This window comes from Macaca fascicularis, chromosome 11 (genome assembly GCF_037993035.2).
Source record: "Macaca fascicularis isolate 582-1 chromosome 11, T2T-MFA8v1.1".
Lineage (NCBI taxonomy): Eukaryota > Metazoa > Chordata > Mammalia > Primates > Cercopithecidae > Macaca > Macaca fascicularis.
The window spans coordinates 27,784,849-27,809,320 of NC_088385.1; the positions used below are offsets into that span (position 1 = coordinate 27,784,849).

General features: G+C 39.0%; 1 protein-coding gene across 37 annotated transcripts in view; it reads left to right on the forward strand.

Moving 5' to 3' along the window:
• IRAG2 (inositol 1,4,5-triphosphate receptor associated 2) overlaps positions 1–24,472 on the forward strand; it is a 106,149-nt gene that overhangs the window by 54,371 nt on the left and 27,306 nt on the right. For 2 of the 37 annotated variants that reach the window (XM_005570388.5, XM_015430524.4), the window contains exons 2-10: positions 3,937–3,998; positions 5,157–5,237; positions 6,373–6,469; positions 9,022–9,169; positions 12,022–12,103; positions 15,519–15,551; positions 22,155–22,201; positions 22,309–22,373; positions 22,573–22,680. In XM_005570388.5, the coding sequence (XP_005570445.3) occupies positions 3,937–3,998; positions 5,157–5,237; positions 6,373–6,469; positions 9,022–9,169; positions 12,022–12,103; positions 15,519–15,551; positions 22,155–22,201; positions 22,309–22,373; positions 22,573–22,680 (723 nt within the window). Of the gene's footprint in view, positions 1–3,936; positions 3,999–5,156; positions 5,238–6,372; positions 6,470–9,021; positions 9,170–10,857; positions 10,944–12,021; positions 12,104–15,518; positions 15,552–22,154; positions 22,202–22,308; positions 22,374–22,572; positions 22,681–24,472 lie in introns of all 37 variants that reach the window. The other 35 variants (XM_074006440.1, XM_074006422.1, XM_015430523.4 and 32 more) reach the window with 33 other exon arrangements.

The following is a 24,472-nucleotide window of genomic DNA, read 5'->3' on the forward strand; positions in this document are numbered from 1 at the left end:
ATAAAATGTTCAGATCTCGAGTATGCTACTCAACTAGGTAGATAAATACACATCAAAACACAGAATTTCTATCACCCCAGAAACTTCCCTTGTGCAACTTCCCAGTCAATGCCCCGCCCCCACCTCTAGCACCCTAAGGAACAACCACTGGTCTGATAGCTTAGCCTGTTCTAGAACTCAGTTACACAGTATGTACTTTTTTGTGTGTGGGTCTTTTTCCTGTCAGCATAATGGGATTATGTTGTATTTCTTAGCAGTATTTTTTTATTGTTGAGTTGTATTTCCTTGTATGAATATTCCAAAATTTGATTGGTTTTTCTGCTGTTATTGGATATCTGCAGTATATGCAGTTTGGGGTTACAATGGACAAAGCTGCTATGAACATCTGTGTACAAGCCTTTGTGTGCACATAAGTTTTCATGTCACCTAGAATAAATATCTAGGAGTAAAATTGTTAGGTCATAGCATAGCTGTGACTCTCACTTTTTGAGAAACTGTCAAACAGTTTTCAAAAGTGTTGATAGCATTTAACGCTCCCACCAGCAGTGTGGGAGGTTCTAAGTGTTCCACATCTTCAGTATTTGGTAGTGTCAATCTTTGTCATTTTAGCCACTCTACTAAATGGGTATTTCATTGTGATTTTAATATATGTTTTTCAGATGTAATGATGTTGGGCCCTTTTTCATGTGCTGATTGGCCATTGTATATCTTCTTTGTGAAGTGTCTAAGTCTTTCGCCCATTTTAAAATTAAGTTTTCTGTCCTTTTATTATTGGATATAAGTCCTTTGACAGATATGTGCTATGAATAGTTGATCTTAGTCTGGGGTTCTTTAATGAACCCTGATATTTTTAATATACAATTTTACAGAACATGAGGTTTTTTTCCAGTAACATATAGATAGTATTATACAAGTCCTGTACTCTATAAAATGTCATCCATCATTGATAGCTAACATGATTACGGCTCTAATAAGGTTATAATTTTCATTTTCAACAGCCAATTAATTATGGGGCCTTTGCCTGAGACCTCATTGCATAGTCATTTAGAAAGTTGCTTTGTCTCAACTTTCTTCAGAGGCAATGCATCCAAGACACCTGGTCCCATCCTACATGGCAGATGGCAACAGCAGGGGATATAGTGGCCATTGTTTTACCTCCTTCTATATGAAGCATATATTTGTTCTAGAGGCATTACAGGTCCAACTCCAAACATGTAAAGCAGAATGCAAAGGTGAATGCAAATTGTGGTCATAAGCCAACTTGTTTTGCCATGTGGAAAATATGGAAATAGTTGCTACACATTGCACAAAACATCTGTTGAAATAAGGCTTTCAATTTGAATGCTTCGAGATAGACTGTTTCTAAAACCAAGATTGCCTGGTGAGCAAGCAGATGGGCAATTTAGACAATCTTATACTAACTCATCATTGCTTCTGAAACACGGCTTCATTGGCAATTGTAAGACAGTATTCTGAATTTGTATTTTGGAGATACACGACCTTCAGAAGCACACCATGGCCACTTCTTATAGCTTTGGTTTCTATTGTTTAGACATAGGTCAGAAGGAAGACAGGGCCTTCCTTCTTAATACAGTTAAGACAGAATTTTTTAAAATTTTCATCTTTACCAGAGTCCTAAGTATTAATAAGAAATAAATTTTAAATGACTTTTGTAGGTTAGAAATACATTTCTTCCCCCCTGAGATGGAGTCTTGCTCTGTGACCAAGAGCTGGAGTGCAGTGGCTTGATCTTGGCTCACTGCAACCTCCACCTCCCAGGCTCAAGCAATTATCCTGCCTCAGCCTCCCGAGTAGGTGGGATTATAGGTGTGCGCTACCATGCCTGGCTAATTTTTTTGTATTTTTAGTAGAGACAGGGTTTCACCATGTTGGTCAGGCTGGTCTCGAACTCCTGACCTCAGGTGACCCACCTGCCTTGGCCTCCTAGACTGCTGGGATTACAGGCGTGAGCCACCGCACCCAGCCTAGAAATACATTTTTTAAAATATGCTTTGCTTCCTATGTGAGGGAGATGTTTCAAAAACAAACATCTGTTTTGCTCGTAGTGGGCCTAGTAACACTATGTCAAGCTTGATTGAGAAATAAGTTATTTTTACCAAAACAATAGTCCTATAAAATAAAAAATTTACATAGGTAATTTTCTACATAATTGAAGCTTTTAGAGCCTTTTTTCCTGAAAAAGTTTTAAAAATTAGATTATGTACTTCTTTTCATTAGCATTATGCTCATGACTCAGAATTTCTTCAGGCTATTAAGATATAAAACAGTTGGTTTATAAAATAAGCAGCACCAGATTTCTATATATTTTGGATGCCAGATTATCTGCTGTTAATAATTTTCCTGGCTGTTAGTGATTTTTTTTAAAAAGCGGTAGCTATTAATATGCTTCCATAGAGCTCCTTATCCTTGTTTAAGTTTTGCTTTTAATCTTCTGTGGGCTGAGAAGGCCATCAAACTGCTGAGAATTATGTATACACCCAGAGCCCACTGCCCGAGTCGAAGTGTGAGATTTGCCACGTGAATAAAGGGCATAAATATCAGTATCTATTCTAGTTGTTCAAAAGATTTGGGTTTATTTTCCGGTTTTGGCTATGTTTCAGAGAGTAGGATTTGTCAAATAAATAATGTGTTATTATGTACATCAAAGAGCTAGTTAAATATTAGGTACTTTCCCCCCATTTCCATCATTCCAGGCATAAGACTTTTGGAGATTTTACTTAAGCAGAAAAACAAATATTTTTAGTTTCACTGAATGATACCCTGAGTTAAGCTCTGTTCCATGAGTCTAATCTCAGTTCCATGACTTACCAATTACCTTTTCAATCCTCTGCACATCAGTGTTATCATGATCTGAGGTCTACTTGTAGGATTCTGGGATCCTAGGGCTATAATTTGAGGGCTCAAGCGGAGGCGTGTTGGAGAGAGGATTTCTTTATCAGTAGGACGTCAGACTGAATGACCTCTAAGATGTATTATTTATGTATGTATGTATGTATGTATGTATTTGAGAGGGAGTCTCGCTCTGTTGCCCAGGCTGGAGTGCAGTGGCATGATCTTGGCTCACTGTAACCTTCACCCCCCAGGTTCAAGCGATTTTCCTGCCTCAGCCTTCTGAGCAGCTAGGATTACAGGCACGCACCACCACACCCAGCTAATTTTCATATTTTTTTTTTTTTTAGTAGAGATGGGATTTTGCCATGTTGGCCAGGCTAGTCTCGAAGTACTGGCCTGAAGTGATCCACCCACCTCAGCCTCTCAAAGAGCTGGGATTACAGGTGTGAGCCACTGCACCAGGTCTAAGGTGTATTCTTAAGATTAGACAATTCTGTGACTCACTTCTAGAAGATAATTCACAAGTATCTATCAAAGTAAAATTTAAGTACCCAAGGGAGATAATGGCTTATCTGTTCTAGCCTGCTTTTCCATTTTTCCCGAGTCATAAGTTCAGAGTGCCATTCTCAGAAATCATTATTTTCTTTTCTTCAGGCCCCAAATTTAAAGCCATTAAAAGTTTATGAAGCAATGAAATGAATTAAGGAAGACAAGGCTAAATATGCTCATACTGGACACGGTGGCTCATGCCTGTAGTTCCAGCACTGTGGGAGGCCGGGGTGGGTGGATCACCTGAACTCAGGAGTCTGAGACCAGTCTAGACCACATGGTGAAACCCATCTCTACAAAAAATACCAAAATTAGCTGAGTGCGGTGGCATGTGCCTGTAATTCCAGGCACATGGAGGTTGGGAGGTTGAGACAGGAGGACGACTTCAGCCCAGGAGGCAGAGTTTGCAGTGAGGTGAGATCATGCCACTGCACTCCAATCTGGGCAACAGAGCCAGACCCTGTCTGGAAATAAATAAATTAATTAATTAAATAAAAATAGTCATATTGAGCTGGTTATAAATTCTCTTTGTAGCAACAATTGAGTCACTTCAAAAGAGGTTAATTGAAGGGGAACACCATGGCTTGCTGTTTCAGGTAAGATATCTCTGATATATGTTCAGTTACTGTAGAGGAAAATGTTCAATTCATGTAAGGTTTTGAAGCTAATTTATAACAGACAATGACTTTAATCATTAAGTTAACCAGTTTAGAAGAAAATGTTTTGGTGTACTTTGTTCTCTTGTGCACTTAAAGTATTCAGCAAAACAAGAAAGGAGATCTTATGTTAGTGAGTGGCTACTGACAATATCTTCTAAAGAGGAAGCATTTCAGAATTTTCTTTGCCCCACCGCTGTATCTATTAGCAAAGAGCCAGTTTTTCAGTCTTGGGGACCTCCTTTCTGATAGTAAGGGCATATCATTCAATTTATAATATGCTGAAATTTTGAGTATTCTTGAATAGGCTTTGATAGTTACTGTCTCTTTTTTCTTTCTCATATTTAAATTAAACTTTCTATTTCTTTCTGTATGGGTCATCTTAAGATATCCCCGGTAGAGTTAAGTGTATTTCCTTCCCTTATGATAGTTGGTGAATCTCCTTTTTGTTCAGAAATGAAGAACGTAAGGGAATAGCAAAGCAGCAAGGTTGGCACTGGAGGAAGATGATGGAGGAGGAAAGAAAGAAGGGTGATATTTGCATGTATCTGTTTCCAGGGCATAATACAGACACATCTGTTAAACCAGGAAAAAAAAAATGAAGCTAGGCAAAGTGCCTAAAAAGCCCTCTGCCATAAGTTGAGCTGGAAAAACCTCCATATCTAAAGATGCTTTAATCATCTCAAGAACACCAACAACATTTTCTATTATAATATAACTATGATAGATGTGAATCTACCTCTTGGATTAAGGCAATAATTTCATAGCTATCAAATTTCCACAGACACCATTTTCACTACTCTGAGTTACATCTCTAACAAACTTCTTTAGCCTCTGCCTCAAGATTTCAATGACAAAGCCATTCAGTTTCTTGTTCCTGATCTTCGGATTTCATTCCTAGATCAAGTAATGGGGAAAACACAATAGGAGGTTTACAATTACAAATGTGTTCCCTTGGAGTAGAATACAAGATTAAAAACTTGTCAATTTCACCCACTTTAGGTAGTGTCATATCTTCTATTAAGTCTAATATGTTTGGGATCTTTGACCCTTTCATCATTCTGTCTTTGAATACACTCTACCATTTTCTCTTGACAGAGCTTTTTAGATGAGGAATTTCCTCACTATGATTCCCTGTCCTGCACAGATGCAATTCAACAACCTCTTCAAGAAAAATTGGTAATTGCAAGCTTTTTGAAAGTATTTAGGTAGTAATTGTGAATCATCAGCTATCCTCTAATAGAAAGCTAAATCCAGTATGTATCAGTAACCTTAGAACTGTATATATTGCTTTTATCAAGAGATTATCAAATGAGGCAACAGATAGCTATTTTCGTAAATGTACACATACATACACACAAACCTGGTTTGTCCTTTGTCGCCCAGGCTGGAGTGCAGTGGCGCGATCTCAGCTCACTGCAATCTCTGCCTCCTGGGTTCAAGAGGTTCTCCTCCCTCAGCCTCCTGAGTAGCTGGGATTACAGTCACACGCCACCACACCTGGCTAATTTTTGTATTTTTAGTAGAGATGGGGTTTCCCCATGTTGGCCAGGCTGGTGACCTCAAGTGATCCACCCACCTCAGCCTCCAAAAGTGCTGGGATTACAGGCATGAACCACTGCGCCCAGCCTGTTTTACTTTTTTAAATTGCAGTATCACGAAGAATTATATAACTAAGTTTATTCCTCACCTATACCTCTTTCCTCAAAGCCTTTGTTTACGTCAAAGTGTCAATTATTTGGAGTTGATGATGTTAGCATTCTGTTAGATTATTAAATCGTGAATTTTAAATAAGAATTATAATTTACTGGCCGGGCACGGTGGCTCAAGCCTGTAATCCCAGCACTTTGGGAGGCCGAGACGGGCGGATCACAAGGTCAGGAGATTGAGACCATCCTGACTAACACGGTGAAACCCCGTCTTTACTAAAAACACAAAAAAATTAGCCGGGCGAGGTGGCGGCGCCTGTGGTCCCAGCTACTCGGGAGGCTGAGGCAGGAGAATGGCGGGAACCCGGGAGGCGGAGCTTGCAGTGAGCTGAGATCTGGCCACTGCACTCCAGCCTGGGTGACAGAGCGAGACTCCGTCTCAAAAAAAAAAAAAAAAAAAAAGAATTATAATTTACTCATGTATACCTTTTGACCAAACACTTGAAAGCTTTTTTACTTGACATCCTTTATTTTCTTCTTGATGTCTCTCTCAGGGTCATTTGAGGCTCGCGATATTCTTTCTACCTTTGAAAATGGAGGTAGTAGATTATGAAATATATGTTACATTCCTTTAGATGGCTACTAATAGTTGGTTTTCTGTTCAGAAGCAGTGTTGCCACAAATTATATGGTGGTCAAGAAGGAAGAATACATCAGACACCCCTGACCTTGAAACATACGTGCTGGTACACACCTCTGCTGGGTAAGACCCCCTTCTATACCTGCTTAGACACAAGTAGGGGTAGAATTCTATTTGAAAGGGAAAATAACTAGTTGTTATTACATTTGTATAGGAAAAATTTTTGAATACTTGGATATTTATCCCTGAATTCAGTCAATCAATATATATTTGAGTACCTACTCTGTGCAAGGCACCATATTATGCATGATAAAGAATAAGTCCTGGCCAGGCACAGTGGCTCGCGGCCATAATCCCAGCACCTTGGGAGGCCACAGCAGGTGAATTGCTTGAGCCCAGGAATTCGAGACCAGCCTGGGCAACATCTATAAAACAAAAACAAAAAAGAATAAGTCTTAAAGTAGATCACAGACTAGCAAGGAGACAAGACCTGGGCTCAGAGAAGTCAAAGATGATTCCATAGAAGAGGTTAGAGTTGAATTGGCCTTGAAAGATTAGTTGGCTTTGGAAAAGCAAAAAGCGTCAAAAAAGTATTCTAATGGGTGAGAGTAACATGAGCAAACAAAACAAAAAAATAAGAAGAGAAGTAAGAATCAAAAGCCTTAAGTGTTTGAAAAAGAGCCAAAGGTAGGCAAGTCATTTTGAAAACAAGAGGATTCGGGTTCAGATACAGTAGAAGAGATATTTGGAGAAGGAAAAGTGGGGTGTGGGCCAAATTTATAGTCAATGCCAAGAGAAAGAGCTTTATTCTAAGAAATGGTCAAAGTAGTGACACCTCTCAGCATAATATGGATGCAGTTAAAAGCCAAAATTAATGTCTAGTTCTGAAATGACAAAAGAAATGATTGTCAAAGTAAATTTAAGAAGGAATAAAGAGAAAAGTAGAGCAATTTGGTGATCATTTAAATTTGAGAAGGAAAAACTATTTCTAATGGAGTGTCTATTTTGTGTCAGGCAATATAGATTAGTGCTTTATAGAGATTATTCACAATAACTTAATAACCACCGCCAACAGTGGGAGTACTTAAACAGTGCTTGCTGGCCAGGTGTGGTTGCTCATGCCTATAATTCCAGCACTTTGAGAGGCCGAGGTGGGCGGATCGCTTGAGGTTGGGAGTTTGAGACCAGCCTGGCCAATATGGTGAAACCCCATTTCTACTAAAACTACAAAAATTAGTCAGGCATGATGGCACACACCTGTAGTCCCAGCTACTCGGGAGGTTGAGGCAGGAGAATCACTTGAACCCGGGAATTGGAGGTTGCAGTGAGCCGAGATTATACCATCACATTCCAGCCTAGGTGTCACAGTGAGACTCCATCTCAAAAAAAACAAAAACAAAAACAAAAACGAGTGCTATGTGCCAGACACAGTTCTATGCTCTTAACATATCTATTAACTCATTTAATCCTCACCACATCCCTATGAGGTAGATGTTAATATAATTACCATTCAAAAGATAAGGAAACAGAGGAACATTGAGTTAATAATTTGCCTAAGGTCATCTGTCACTTTATACATAAGCAAACTGAGGCTCAGAGTGGCTTAGTTATTTATTCAACATCACACAATTGGTATGTGGCAGAGCCAGGATCTGAACCAAAAATTTCTGATTGAGTCTAAACTCTGTGTTTCTTCTATTAAACTCTGCTGCCTCCTATACTCAGAAACACACACAACAAGATGGTTTTCCCTAATAAATGATTTGTGATCTCAACCTATTTCCCCTACCAGTCTTTGATGGGTTCTAATGACCATGTCTGATGCTTTTCTCTTCTGGAGGCTGCAAAATTGTTGTGTAAAAGACCAGATAGTAAATATTTTAGTTTCTGCTGTAATTACTCAATTTTACTGTTGTATCACACAAACAGCCATGGACAATATAGGAACAAATGGGTGCGGACGTGTTCCAGTAAAACTTTATTTTATTTATTTTTTGAGACAGGGTCTCACTTTGTCACTTAGTGGCACAAACACGGCTCACTGCAGCCTCAATCTCTTGGGCTCAAGTGATTCTCCTGCCTTAGCCCCCCAGGTAGCTGGGACTACAGGCACATGCCATCACACCCAGTTAATTTTTGTAATTTTTGTAGAGTTACAAAACTTGTAACTCTAAAAAATGTTGCCCAGGCTGGTCCGAAACTCCTGAGCTCAAGCAATCCACTTACCTCAGCCTCCTAAAGGGCTGGGATTATAGGCGTCCGCCACCACACCTGGTCACAGTGAAACTTTACAAAAACAGGCAGCGGACTGGATTTTCGCCTGCTGGCTATAGATTGTTAATCCCTCTAGTTGCTTAGTGGGCAGGGATTTTCTGGTCTCTCCCACACTTAAAAAAGCTTTTTTGAAATTATTACTTTTAAAATATTATTATTAGAACTAAAATTCTTATTTTATATATATTAATATTACTATCATTCGCAAATGCTTTGTCAAAATTAAGCGTTTGACATTTTTACCCTCTGTGATTAGGCATCAAGGGAGTTTATGTTAAAATGTTACTAGAAGTGGGTCAACTTTCACTTTTTCAGTCTCTCAAGAGGGAAAGACTTTATGCTTCAAGATAGTTTGAACCAGAAATTGGTCTCTACTTTTATTTTTTTCTGTTCTACTGCAGATGCCTTATCTCTGGATAGTTTTACAGCAGTTCCAACCCTGGAATCAACACCTTTCTCAGGTGTAGCCAACCAAACCCACACTCTGTGTGAAAGGCCCACATATGGAGAAGTAAAGGACGGTGCTTTGGATATAACAAGACAACACAAGTAGGTTAAGAGCAAAATTTACTTACTCTACTCCTCATGGGTGGCCTATTCCCATTGCCTAACATTTTAATTGGTTGGATTTTTCATAACGTGAGATCACATCTTTATTGTGGAACTTCTCTAACTTCCTGAAAATTTACAATTTCTTTCTTTTTGCTTTCTTTTTCTTTCTTTTTTTTTTTTTTTTTGAGATGGAATCTCGCTCTCTTGCACAGACTGGAGTGCGGTGATGCAATCTCGGCTTACTGCAACCTCTGCCTCCCGAGTTCAAGCAATTCTCATGCCTCAGCCTTCCAAGTAGCTGGGACTACAGACACACGCCACCATGCCCAGCTAATTTATGTATTTTTAGTAGAGATGGGGTTTTGCCATGTTGGCCAGGCTGGTCTCAAACTCTTGGCCTCAAGTGATCTGCCCTCCTCGGCCTCCCAAAGTACTGGGATTACAGGTGTGAGCCACCATGCCCAGCCGAAAATTTACAACTTTGAGATAAAGTTATTGCTGTAGTTTTCTTAGAGTGTAGTTTTCTTGCTTTCCTCGAATTTCATAATGCCACTCTAAAGCTTAAAAGACAAATTAGACTACCTAAAATGTTTCCAGTTTTTAGGAATATACCATAGACTGCTAAGTTAACATAGGTAGATTTTGATCATCATTCTCTTTCTTTCACATTCAAGGTTAACACATCTTTGGGAACCTGTCCTTGTCCCTGCACCCTACCCTCTTCCTCTTTAAGTACACAGACTAATCTTTCAATCTAAAGGAAAAACACACTCACCAGTGGAGTGTTTTTTCCTACTGTAGTCTCAACACCACACTTCCGATACCAGATGTGTGGGGGCTTTTTTCCCCACACTCCAAGCAATTTTCCACACACCAATCACTTCTTCAGCAGACATGAAATGGGCGTCCAGTAATTCAGTTCAATTCCAACATTATCTACCTAGAAATAGCATCCGATTCCACAGGTTAAGGGCTCAGTCCTACAAGGCCGGTCCCTGCTTGAGATGCCACTTGCGGGTTCCAGACTGTGACGTGTGCTTCTGACCAACTCTCTATAAATTGGGGGTTCCCAAGACCCCCTTCTTGGGTTCAAATAATTTGCTAGAGTAGCTCACAGAACTCAGGGAAACACTTTCCTTACATTTATCCACTTACTACAAAGTCTATTTTATTTATTTATTTAAATTTATTTCTTTGGAGGCAGGGTCTCACTCTGTCACCCATGTTAGAGTACAGTAGTGATTTGGGCTCACTGCAACCTCGACTTCCTGAGTTCAGGTGATTCTCTCACCTCAGCCTTCTGAGTAGCTGAGACCACAGGTGCCTGCCACCACGCCCCGCTAATTTTTGTTTTTGTTTTTTGAGACAAGAGTCTCACTCTGTTGCCCAGGCTGGAGTGCAGCAGCATGATCTCAGCTCACTGCAACCTCTGCCTCCCGGGTTCAAGCGGTTCTCCTGCCTCAGCCTCCCAAGTAGCTGAGACTACAGGCACTTGCCACCATGCCCAGCTGATTTTTATATTTTTAGTAGAGACAAGGTTTCACCATGTTTACTAGGCTGGTTTTGAACTCCTGACCTCAGGTGATCCGCCCACCTCAGCCTCCCAAAGTGCTGGGATTACAGGTGTGAGCCACAGCACCTGGCCTTGTATTTTTTGTAAGACAAGGTTTCTCTGTGTTGCCCAGGCTGGTCTTGAACTCCCGGACTCAAGTGATCTTCCCATCTCAGCCTCCCAACATGCTGGGATTACAGGCGTGAGCCACTGTGCCAGGTGACAAAGTGTATTTTAAAGGATACAAATTAACAGCCAGATGAAGAGATACATTGGAAAGGTTTGGAAATGTCTCAAGCACAGGAGGGTCTGTCGTTGTGGAGTTGGGATGTGCCGTCTTCCCAGCACATGGCTATGTTTTAGTTCACCAAATCAGAAGCTTTCCAAGTGCTGTCCTTTCAGGTTTTTATGGAGGCTTTACTAGGCAAGATTGATTAAATCATTGGCCATTGGTGATCAGCTCAGCCCATCTCCCCTCCCAGGAGCTTGGCAGGGTGGAGTTGAAAGTTCCAACCCTCCAACCACAGATTGGTTCCCCGGCAACCAGCCCCTCATCCTGAGGCTATCCAGGAGCCCACCAAGAGACACCTCTTTAGAACAGAAGATGCTCGTAATACTCAGAAAATTTCAAGAGATTCAGGAGCTCTGTGTCAAACACTCCTATCACTCAGGGAATTACAAAGGTCTCAGACACACTGTATCAGGAACCAGGATCAGAGGCCAAATATTAAAGATTCCCCTAGCACCTCTGTCTACAAGGATTTTAGGAGGTCTGTCTCAGGAACTGGGGGCATAGATCACAATATCAACAACATCCTGCTAAGCTAACTCAGACAGGTTTTGATCCTATTTCTGTTTCTTTCACACTCAAGGTTAACAAGCTTTTGGGAACCTATACCTGTCCCTGCCCTCATCCTCCTTCGGTGCTCATGTGCACCTGCCTTTCAAAGTACACAGACTCATCTTCCTTAGGAAACATTCAAAAATGTCAGTGCATTTTGTGAGGAACTAATCTACCTCAATAAAATTTCCCTTCTGTATTGAGGGTGAGGAAGAATGACTTTGAATTGCAAATGCTTCATTTTCATCTTTGGCTGGATTCTCTGTTGTTTGTAACCTCTCTCTGATGGAGGTGGGAGCTCTCTTTCATTATGTGTTACTTAAACCATGAACTTCATTAGAAATTTGATAAAATTGGGACTGGGCATAGGGGAGTGAGAACTGTGTTATTGTTTAGTATCTGCTAAGATTTGCAGTTTTTTCACCTGTAGTAGATAACTCTACTTTCTACTGCCAGGTGCCCAGGCCCCACAAGTGGCCCCAACCCAGGAACAAATCTCTCAGGCTACATCAGGATGAATGATGACCCAAGCATGGAAGTGAGTGTTGGACTGGATTTTGGTTTCATTTTCACTATTAGCATATCCTGTTCTTCTTCTATGGGTATTTTTTTTCCTGTCTTTTTTATTTTTTTAAGTATTATGGATATTCTTGTAGCAAGTCGGAGTCTGCTATTCCAAAACTCAGATGCATGAGAAATAGCAACCTTTGAAGTCAAGAAATTAAAATTATTTAATTGGAGGGCTTTCTACCCTGTGTTTAGTATACTCTGTGTGTTATAGAACCAAAAATAGATTTCAATGAAGTGGGCTAGACTTTTGGTTTGAGAGGCAGTCTGGTTTGGGACTTAAATTCACTAGTGACTGTAAGAAGCCTCAGATTCTGTTGATTCTCCAAGAATTGAGGTCAAGGCTGGATAATCTTTGAAGGGCTGGTACTCTTTGTCAAAGACCACAAAGCAGGGCCATGCCCATGGAGAGTAGTCAGGTACTAATTGACAAAGTTAGGTGCTAATGCCACTATTCTACCCACAAGAAAAGAATAATACTAAATGACCTGAGAAGGTCACTTAGGTCACTCTCTCTATCATCGAGATGTGGTTGGAATGCCTTCCTCAGCCTGCAGCCTGAGCCTCGTGATCTTCTCAATCAAATGGAGCAGGCAGTTCTGTTTCAGGATCTGGCAGAACATCATTCTTCTTTCTTTTACATTTTAATTGAGATATAACTCACCCACCAGACAATTCATTAATTTAAATTATTCACTTAAATGACTTTCCGTATATTCACAGAGTTGTACAACCGTCACCAAAATCGGTTTTAGAATACTTTGATCACCCCAGAAATAAGCTGCATACCCTTTGGTAGTCTCTCCCTATTTCCTCCTGTCTGCAACCCCCAGCTCTAGGCAACCAGTAATCTACTTTTTTTTTTTTTTTTTTTGAGAAGGAGTCTTACTTTGTTGCCCAGGCTGGAGTGCGGTGGCGCGATCTCGGCTCACTGCAAGCTCCGCCTCCCAGATTCACGCCATTCTCCTGCCTCAGCCTCCCAGTAGCTGGGACTACAGGCGCCCGCTACCATGCCCGGCTAATTTTTTGTATTTTTAGTAGAGACGGGGTTTCACCGTGTTAGCCAGGATGGTCTTGATCTCCTGACCTCGTGATCCGCCCGCCTCGGCCTCCCAAAGTGCTGGGATTACAGGTGTGAGCCACCGCGCCCGGCCCACTAATCTACTTTCTGTCCTATAGATTTGCCTATTCTGGATATCTCATATAAATGGAATCATACGATACGTGGCCACCTGTGCCCAGCTTCTTTCAGTTAAGGTTCTCAAGGTTTTCAGCATAAGGTTCTTAAGACTCATCCATGTCATAGCATGATATCAGTACTTCATTCATTTTTATGGCTGAATAATATTCCACTGTATAGACACACACCACATTTTGTTTCTCCACTCATCAGCTGATGGACATTTGAGTTGTTTTTACTTTTTGGCTATTGCAAATAACGCTATTATGAACATTAGAGTATTGGTTTTTGTGTAAACATGTTTTTGATTCTTTTGGGTGTGTTCTTGTGGCAGTTACTGCATCACACAGGAACTATATGTTTAACGTTTTTGAGGAACTGCAAAATAGACTTCCAGGGTGGCTTTATCGTTTTACATTTCCAACAGCAAGGTATGAAGATTCTAGTTTCTCTGTATCCTTACTAAATATTTGTCTATTTTTTATTAAAGCCATCTTTGTGGGTGCAAAGTGACACCTCATTGCATTTTTGGTTTGCATTTCTCTAATGATTAATAATGTTGAACATCTTTTCGTGTGTTTGTTGGCCATTTGTATAACTTCTCTGAAGACAGGTCTACTCAGATCCTTTGCTCATTTTAAAGATGGGATTATATTTCTTTTTACTATTGAATTGTACGAGTTGTTGTTATTCTTCCTGTTAAGTGTGTGTATGGCATTTTGTTGTTGTTGTTGTTCTTAAATACCTGTCTGAGTAGCTAAGAAAAAGAAAGAAAAAGGAAATGAATCTATTTTGCTCTTACCTAGAGGCCAAGGTGGGCGGATCACTTGAGGTCAGGAGCTCAAGACCAACCTGGCCAATAGGGTGAAACCCTGTCTCTACTAAAAATACAAAAATTAGGTGGCGGGCACCTATTCTCTCAGCTATTTGGAAGGCTGAGGCAGGAGAATTGCTTGAGCCCAGGAGGCAGAGGTTGCAGTGAGCCGAGATTGTGCCACTGCACTCCAACCTGGGTGACAGAACAAGACTCCATCTCAAAAAATAAAAATAAATTGAAAAAAATTAAAAATTTAAAAAATATATTTTGCTCTTACCTAGCAATTCTTATAAAGTTTTAGTAAAGGACGTTGAACTTGGAAGCTTACAGGATGTTTGGTTATTAGTAATTTCCCTTTTATCTGGCACTGAGTTTACTAAGAAGAAGGAAGAAACAAATATCAGTTGTGTGCCAGGAACTTTGTACAAAAGCATTTCCACATGCCATGTGATTAATCTTCTCTACGCTTCTCTGCTTTTTACAAAGGAGGCAACTGAAGTTGAGGGAGTTAAATAACTTGCCCATGATCACTCAATAAATAACAAACCTGGGATTAAAATTCAGATTTGTCTAGCTTCAAATGATACGGGTCTTTTTCATAGCCACTCTCAGTACACTGAATTTAGACATTTTAATCATTATCACTTAGCATTACCTTGAAAGTGGTTTTTTGACTAAGAAATGTACTGCCTTTTTCATCTAAAAGGACCTCCATATTGACTCTTATTAGGATATGTGACTGTGTGGTTTTGTCTATGGTCCTGACACCCATTAAGAAATAGGAGCTGGGCCAGGTGCGGTGGCTCACGCCTGTAATCCCAGCACTTTGGGAGGCCGAGGCGGGTGGGTCACCTGAGGTCAGGAGTTTGAGACCAGCCTCGCCAATGTGGTGAAACCCTATTTCTACTAAAAAATACAAAAATTAGCCAGGCATGGTGGCAGGTGCCTGTAAAACTAGCTCCTTGGGAGGCTGAGGCAGGGGAATCACTTGAAAGTATCTGGGAGGAGGAGGAGGTTGAATGAGCTGAGATCGTGCCATTGTACTCCAGCTTGGGTGACAAGAGCAAAACTCCATCTGAAAGAAAAAAAGAGAGAGAGAGAGAGACAGAGACAGAGAAAGAGAGAAAGAGAGAAAGAAGGAAGGAAAGAAAAGAAAAAGGAAGGAAGGAAGGAAGGGAGAAAGAGAAAGGAAAAGAAAGAAAGAAAGAAAGAAAAGAGAAAAAAAAGGAATAGGAGCTAACAGACATCACAATCGAGCCTCCAGTCACATGCTCCTGTAGGTTCCCTGAAGATTTTCTTGTGTCTTCTGTAGTTTGCAACAGTCCAGGAATTAGTCTGTTGGCTGTACCTTCTGACTGATCCCGCCAATTCTCAACCTTCCCATTCCAGGTTTCTGCTCCACTGGAGAATCTCGACAGCCTGGTAACTGTACTCTCTGCCTCCACCCCTTGTCCCTTGAGCAACTCCCCACCTACCATCATTTTATACTCACATCATCTTTTAAGAAAATAGAAAGCTCTCCTTAGAAAATGCTTTTCTAAGCATTGTCATTGGTAATAAGAACAGGGAATTAGAGGAAAATATGATATAAATTATTTTAAAAACATAATATATGTTTATCATCCCAGTGGAACCCCCAAACGATGGGTGTTTTCTTAACTCCTTGTCTCTACATGATAGATTCTGTCAATCTCTACAGCCTTATAACAAACAACTTGACCTGGTGTTCGAGTCCCTCTCTAAACTGGTTGCAGTCTACATTTTTACCTTTATTTCCCCATTGTTGTGTATGATTGTGCCTGTACGTCAGCCAAACCAGGTAGCCTGTATTGTCAGAATATATCACACAAACCTGTTTGTGCTGTTTTCTTTGCCCAGAACAATGTATGCTTTTCCTTTTATAAAAATTCTATTAGACTGTCAAGGCCCATTTCAAAAACCAATAAAAACATTTTTTTTGTGGTAGCATGCAATGTTGACATTCAAGCATCTCCAGTCCTTCTTGAGGTGAAAATCATAATGGATTAAGAGTGGGGAGATGAGGTTTTTCTGTGGGTTGGCCTCTGTGTGACTCTGGGAAAGTTGTATTTTCAGGCCTGTTTCTCGTTTCTCAATGATTCCACTCAGAAAAAAACTAAGCTCACTCCCTTCTTTGAGACCCTTGTAACTCTCTGTTCTCCCCCATTTCTTGTCACTTGTATGCTGGCTTGCATTGGAGTTATTTATTTTCTTATATTTATTTGTGTATTAGGTGATAAAATTGCTGTACAGTACCCTTATTTGGCCATTAACCAATGCACATGTAACACCCTGCATAGGATTCCATACAGTAGCTGCCCAATAATATTTGTTGAATGCCTATTTATTTAGGTTGTATTCACTAGAAGGTCTGTTTAAAACACTGAGAGTGAGCACTCAATTAGCTTACTGCTTTCTGACTCATTTCTTTTGGCTGGTGCTCCTAAGAACTTGAGATTTACTTTCTGTTCCTTCCCCATATTCACAGAGGAAGATGTCTTCTAATATCTTTCCCAGAAGGCACAGTGCAAGATAAAAGTGAACATCATTATTCATAAACAGGTCTTTGAGAGAGCAAAGAATGCTAACAAGATTAATGTCTCAAAAAGAACATCTCATAGTAAAATAATTTGGAGCCCTGTTTGGGACATTCTTGAGAAAAAAAGAACTTTATTGACCCAATAAATTAGTTTATTTGGGATGTTTTGGTGTAGTTAGGAAAGAAGGAAACAAACTATTTCTAGTCCTTATCTTTTGGAGATTCATTCTGAAATATTTATGGACAAAAATGTTATGATATCTGGCATTCGCTTCAAAACAAGGCAGGTGTAGGTTTAGAGGGTCAGAGTTTGAAACAAGATTGGCCATAGGTTGGTAATTGTTGAATCTGCATGATGGATATACCAGGATTCATTAGATTCTTTGTTCTGTCTACTTTTGTATTTATCTGAAATTTTTCCTAGTAATGCTCTAGAATCTTTAGCCACATATCATAGGCTGTAGAATGAAGCACACCTAGATTCAAGACTGGCTTTATTACTTATTAGCTGTGTGATTTTGGACATATGGCCTAACCTGTCTGAATTTGCTGTGTCCCCAGTGAAATAGACATTGATTTTCATAGTTCTTTTGAGGATTCAAATAAACACACACAAATATATTACATATATACATATATTTCCACATATCTATATCACTGAGTTCTGGCCTAACCTGTCCATGGAAACAAACCAAGTAGGTCATATTTAGAGGCAAGACACTGCCTCTCAATGCCTTGTTTCCCCACTTGCTGATGACTAAGAAGGCCTTTCCTTTCAGGGAGTCGTTTCCCAAATTTCCAGTGATCACCAGATGTGCATACCAAATATATCACCATGTTCTTCAGGCCTCACCGACTAGTGGCTTCCATGTAGATTTTCAACCTCTCGAGAAATTGTGGGGCCAAGAAGTTGGTTTCACCACTCACATCTCTGCAGTTCTTTTGGTTCGTTGTCCACACTGTCCTATAACAACAGAATTGATTCTTCCTTCTATCTTACTTCAGTCTCAGCTCTGACCCTACCAAGATACTCTGTAACATATGCAAAATACCTGGATCATAGTGAACACTCAAAAAGAAAATTAGCTGCTTATATGACCTAGAATCAGAATTATCAGTAGCATGAAGGCAGAGGATATCTTGAAACAAGCCAATGATCTGGAGATGAATTTCTCTGTTTTTCTTTTGGTTGTTAAAAAATTCCATATACCGAGTATTAAGTGTCTTGTCTCTCTTTGAGTTATCCTTCATGTTATTACATGTTTTTGTCTAAGATATACTATCACTGGGAGGAGGTGATTTATTAAGGCCAAGAACAGGATCAATTTAAAAATATCTTGGAAGATTTTCTGGCTATTGTCTGTCCTGTTCTTCCAAGTTGTGTGTGGGTGCAGCATTAATAACCTTGGAGAATAAATAACATTGCCAGTTGCAAAATTGGAACGTGTAGAAGTTGACTGATAACTATATTATAAATGAACCTGAAAGTGGTGGGTGTGACCTGTAGATCTGAGGGTGTGGTATACCTTTAGTTAGAAAGAGAAAAAATAAATGCAAACCTATAAGCAAATTTAGCTTTGTTTAGGTTCCAGTAGTTTTAATCTTTTAAAATTCAACTTAGCGTTCTTCCTCTTTTGGGAACATTTAAACAGACACTGGGTCAAGTCAGAAGTAAGCCTATATAGACTCTTTTTGTTATTTTTTTGTTCTCAGAAAATCACATTAATTTACTTAACAATTATCTAAAATGGGTCAAATAGTAAACATTATGTTGGAACCATAAATGTTTATTAGTAGAAGGTTTCTGATCACAAAATCTATAGTTTAGTATTTCATATAAAAGAGCAAAAATAAAATAATCCTGGGAGATTAGGCCAATTAATCTTTTAAAAGTTATTTTTCATTGTTCTTTATGTTGTTCAATCTAAATATTGAAATAATATTGGGGTGTGTGTGTGTGTGTGTGTGTCTGTGTGTGTTTATCTCCTGTGTTTGCTGACCCAGCCCATGGGAGAATCTGTTTCATATTTTCCATGAGTACTTTTGCTACCCCACCCTACATTAGACTCTTGCTGTCAAAAGCAAATGGGCTGGACCATGGATTTTTCATGTAAATGTTATGCAGGTTAATATTTGAATGGCTTGGACAGAAAGAGCATTCTTCCTGCTCTGTGCTATTGGCATGTGTTAGATTCATTGACTTGAGCCAATCTTCTATATGTAAGTGAATCTCTCTTCTGAACTTTCTTTTTCTTGTTCTTTATTTTCTTTGATTAAATTATATCTAGTAGATTATCTTTCACATGATCTGTCCAGGTGTCACAGTTGGTGCGTGCTGGTTATGTTCTGCTGTGGGCCTGGGTTGCTGGTTTAAATAGAGGTGACTTTAGAAGCTGGAAGAAAAGAAACCAAATGTGGAACGTTTTTGTCCCAACCCCTTGAGGGTTTCATCTCCAACTTTCATGAACTATCATCCTAAATTTGAAACCAGACTTAAAAAAACCAAAATCTTCTTTACTCTAGTTATCCTCACAAGAAGAAAAAAAAAATTGTCATTAGACCAAACTTATGAAAACTTAGGATTCGGATATGTTGTATATTGGGCTGTTTTCTGATCACTGAGTTTTATAAAGATGAGTACTTTGAGAATAACGTGCAGTTGCTTGCTTTGCTACTGTTCCAGAACAAGGTGGTATATGGCTACTAAACAGGAAATTTCTCCAAAATCACATATTTGTTTAATCAATAAATGTGTTGTATTTATTGAAAGACTTCTAATTACAATGTTTCACATCTAAGGTATAGGGCAAAAGAAGGCCTTACACAGAGCATTAGGGCAAATGGGACTGATATGTAACATAATGGAGGCAAACTGTATTTTTACTGTATTTATTACTTTGGCTTTAAATAATAATTAGACCTTTTGTTGAAAAGGTTTTCAGAAATGATGTTCTCCCTTTTCCCCAAATTGGAAGCTGGTATAATGGAATAGGAAATAAGAACTGCATTCTCTTTTATATTTCTTAAATACGAATATCCATGATTTTGACAGGTACAAAATGAAGCCTTTTCTGACAATGTGTAGTGTTTTTTAGTTATAGCGCAATAATAAATGTTATTTCATGCTACATATAGTAACGATGTTTTTATATGTGTTAGGATATTATACCTTAGTATTAATAAATCAAGTCTTATTGATTTTTATGAAGTGTTACCCTCAATAAAACTGAAGGATATTTAATTTTCTCCACTTTATAGCTTCCTTTGTTTTCTTTCTTTCTTTTTATTTTTTTTAAAGCAGGGTCTTGCCCTGTCACCCAGGCTGGGGTGCAACGGTATGATCACAGCTCACTGCAACCTTAACCACCTGGGCTCAAGCAATTCTCCCATCTCACCCTCCCAAGTAGCTGTGATCACAGGTGTGCACTACTGTGCCCTGCTAATTTTTTAGTAGAGATGGGGTATTGCCATGTTGCTCAGGTTGGTCTCACACTCCTGACCTCAAACAGTCCTTCCACCATAGCCTTCCAAAGTGTTGAGGTTATAGGCGTGTGCCACTGTGCCTAGTTCATTTTATATATGTGTGTGTGTATATATATATATATCATATATATATATAAATATATCATATATATGATAGTATAGTTAAACATATAAAAATTACTAAGATAATTTATTTAAATATTTTAAAAATAGGGCCATTATCAGTTAACTACAATTTAAGGTATAATTTCTCTTTAAAATTGAATTCAGATATCCCCACTCTGTTAATTCTGCCCTGTGCATATTACTTTCCTCTGTGGCATGCTGCTTATAAATTATAGAGTAGGATTTGTATTATATATTTCAATCCATGCTTGGCCTACAGGCTTCTTCAGGATAAGAACTGTGTTTTTGTATATAATCTTTAGCCCTTGTCACTGTTCCTAGCACAAAGTGGACTTCGGATGAAAGTTTGTTGAATTAAATTAAACTGGTGTCATGAGAGGTTTCAGTCATGTATGATCTGACTCAAAGTCATTTAAGGCAGAAACAAAATGAAATAAAAAAGAGAAAAAGTTGACCAACATCATTGATACAGGAGTATTAGGTATAAATCCTTGCTTTGCAAGTTTGTGGATTTTTCTAAACATTTGAGGTGAACATCTTACAAGTTCACATTAAAATCATCTACCAGTTTAAGACAATAATTGGGAAGTCTTCTCCTTTCCAATAGCCTAAGTTAGGGTATGCCCAAGTTGGTTTTGTTTACAGTGGAGAGGACACTGTATTTAGTTCAATATGTGTTTGAAAGCTGACTCCACCATTCTGACTGGTCTCAGGCAATTACTTTATTAACTGGCCTTCAGTTCATTACCTGTAGTAAGTAAATCTTCCCTTGCTAAAATCTACTGCTAAGGTTGTTGGGAGAATTAAATGAGATGATACATTAAAGGGTTCTTGTAAATTATAATGTGCTAAACATATATAAGCTGCTGTCATTGTACTGGATAAATACACATTCAGCAAACCCTTAGTAAACCTCTACTTTACTTGTCTGTGACTGTGGGAGCTACCTTCTTGGACTGATTATAAATACCATGTGTGATATACAGTATTCCCCCACGGGAGCCCGTTGTTGGTTGTGACAGTTAATAAGTTCTGTTTGATTATGGAATAACTAAATGCCTTCTTTTTACTTTGTGCAGGTTTTTGATGTGTCTGAATGGTTTCAGTTTTAATTTATTGAATTTTAATTTATTTTTCTGAACTAAATAATTAAAATAATATACTAGAAAATCTTGTTATTAGAAACGAAACTACGTTCTCACTGTATTTTTTGAAAAAAGAAAGTTGTACAACTTTAATGCCCTAAAGTTACCCCCAAAATAAGAATTCCTTGTAGAAATTAAGAGGTTCATATGAAACTTTCAAACACTTGCCTTGGCAGGCTAGGACTACAATTTTGTTAACCTCTTTTTGATCATCAATAGGTGCTGACTTAGATGTAATCCTTCAGATTTCTGAGATATGGATTAAGTTTGAAATGCATGATTTTTCTAGCTAGAAAACTGAGAGCAATTTTAAAATCACTAGGTCAAAAATTTTAGGTTGAGTACTATTCCCACACATAGAAATGTTTCCTGCCCTTGTAGAATTTTCTGTTTAAAGAAAACTTGACTTAAGCATATGAAATAAACCCTATCTGCCATTTGAGTTTAGAATTTGTTTTGCTCAAAATTTTTATCAGATTTTCTTTAAACATCAGACTTGTAAATATACTTAATATTGGATTTTTGGGTAAGTACAGCTTTGAGGAAGTGTATATATCCATCTGCCCTATACTATCCCATTCCCATATCCTTTCCAAAAGAGCAGAGTAAATATGGGTTCGTTTAGAATTGTATGAAAATGTTTGCTTAAAACAACCTCTTTGGAATGGAAAATGTCAAATTGTTGAACTTATGTCTCCTTTCTTTTTCCTTAAGGAGAATGGTGTTGAACGCGTGTGTTCTGAGAGCCTGCTGCAGTCCAGGTTTGCTTGTTTGTGTTGTGTGTGTGAATTTGTATGCATATTTAGTTGGTTTTAAGAGAATTGTTTGGACCTGACATTCCAAAATATGTTTGCTATCTTTTTGGCAGGGAATATTCCTCACTACCATTCCCCAGACACACTTCATCGACAGACAGTACTATAACTTCAAGTGGTAAGTGGATTTGGAAATAATATTAAAATAGACTGTTAGTATTATAGCTTTCAGCCTGATGTTCTGTGACCTGCTGGGGTGTGAGCAAATGAGAAGAACATAGGCAAAACTCTTTTTGCATGGTATACTATAGTTAAATATACTATACTATAATAGTATGTGCATAGTATTCACACCATTTGTTTCTTCCTCTTGACAGATCCTGGATTAGAAATTCTGAATATGGCTTCTTGTGACCTTGACAGTAACTCACTCTGTAAGAAAGAGGAGGATACAAGAACAGCTTCTCCCATGACAGAGGCCCAAGGTAAAATGTTGACAGGTGTAAGCGTGATTTTCATTCTAAAACACTAAGCAAGTCTATAAGCTAGTGAAGTAACTATCCACACTAGCTCAATAATGTTATTTACTATTAATTTTTTGTAAAATAATTCTTATAAAACAATTTTGAAGATATAGTCTGCAGAAAAGAAATCCAAGTGGTAACTAACCATGGCCTTTCACACATAAGGATGGTATCAATTTTTTTCGATTTTGTAGCCAGAACAAAAATTATGATATATTGTAATGGGACAAATATTTCCTATGGCAAAGATTGACTGGAATTTACTGGGTTTCAACTGTAGCACAGAAGTGACATCACCTGCTTAGGAAATTCTTGGAATCCTAGTTCGAATTTATTAGGTTAGAAGGATGGAGAAATTAGCGATGGTCCACCCAGAGGCAAGAGAACTAACCAGATGGTTTGTTGGGTCCTTTTCTACTACTTGACTCTGAAAACAACATAGTTATTCTCTACTATTCCCAGTGAGACACCACTTTAGTCGACATTCATAGGAGGAATAGGCTCTAATCCCCATCAAAATAATAATAAGAATAATAATAATAGTAATAAATCAGTCAAGGAAAATTCATTCTTCTTCTTTTTCTTTTCTTTTTTTTTTTTTTTTTTTTTTTGAGACGACGTCTCACTCTGTCGTCCAGGCTGCAGTGCAGTGGCGCCATCTCGGATCACTGCAAGCTCCACCTCCCGGGTTCTCGCCATTCTCCTGCCTCAGCCTCCCGGGTAGCTGGGACTACGGGTGCCCGCCACCACGCCCGGCTAAGTTTTTTGTATTTTTAGTAGAGACGGGGTTTCACCGTGTTAGCCAGGATGGTCTCGATCTCCTGACCTCGTGATCCACCCACCTCGGCCTCCCAAAATGTTGGGATTACAGGTGTGAGCCACCATGCCCGGCCAAGGAAAATACATTCTATTGTTTGAACTCGATATTTAAGTTTGAGATATAGGTGCTAAAAAAGAATAGCCATAAAATTGCAGAAATGGAATCCATTTCATGGGTTAATTACAGAATGTCTTTATACTCCACCTTACGTCTAATAAGTAAATCTTTTAATTAAAAATACATCGAGGTTCCATTTGTGACCTATCATATAGACAAAGATGCACAAATTTGATTACACTCTGTTGGTAAAGTTGTAAGGACAAAAGAAAAGTGCTGCAGGGAATGTAACTTTTTGTAAATATGGTAGTCCCCTTTTATTCACTGGGGCTACATTCCAAGACCGCCAGTGGAGTCCCAACACTAATGATAGTGTCAAATCCTATATACACGATGTTTTTGGCTATATAGACATACCTAAGTTTAATTTATTAATTAGATATTTACAACAATAACTAGTAATAAAATGGAACAATTTTGACAATGTATTGTAATAAAACTAACGTGAATGTGGTCTCGCTCTCAAAATAATATTATTGCGGCTGGGCGTGGTGGCTCAAGCCTGTAATCCCGGCACTTTGGGAGGCCGAGGCGGGCAGATCACGAGGTCAGGGGATGGAGACCATCCTGGCTAACACGGTGAAACCCCGTCTCTACTAAAAATACGAAAAATTAGCCGGGCGCGGTGGCGGGCGCCTGTAGTCCCAGCTACTCGGGAGGCTGAGGCAGGAGAATGGCGTGAACCCGGGAGGCGGAGCTTGCAGTGAGCGGAGATCGCGCCACTGCACTCCAGCCTGGGCGACAGAGCAAGACTCTGTCTCAAAAAACACAACAAAACAAACATACATATATATATATATATAAATATATATAATT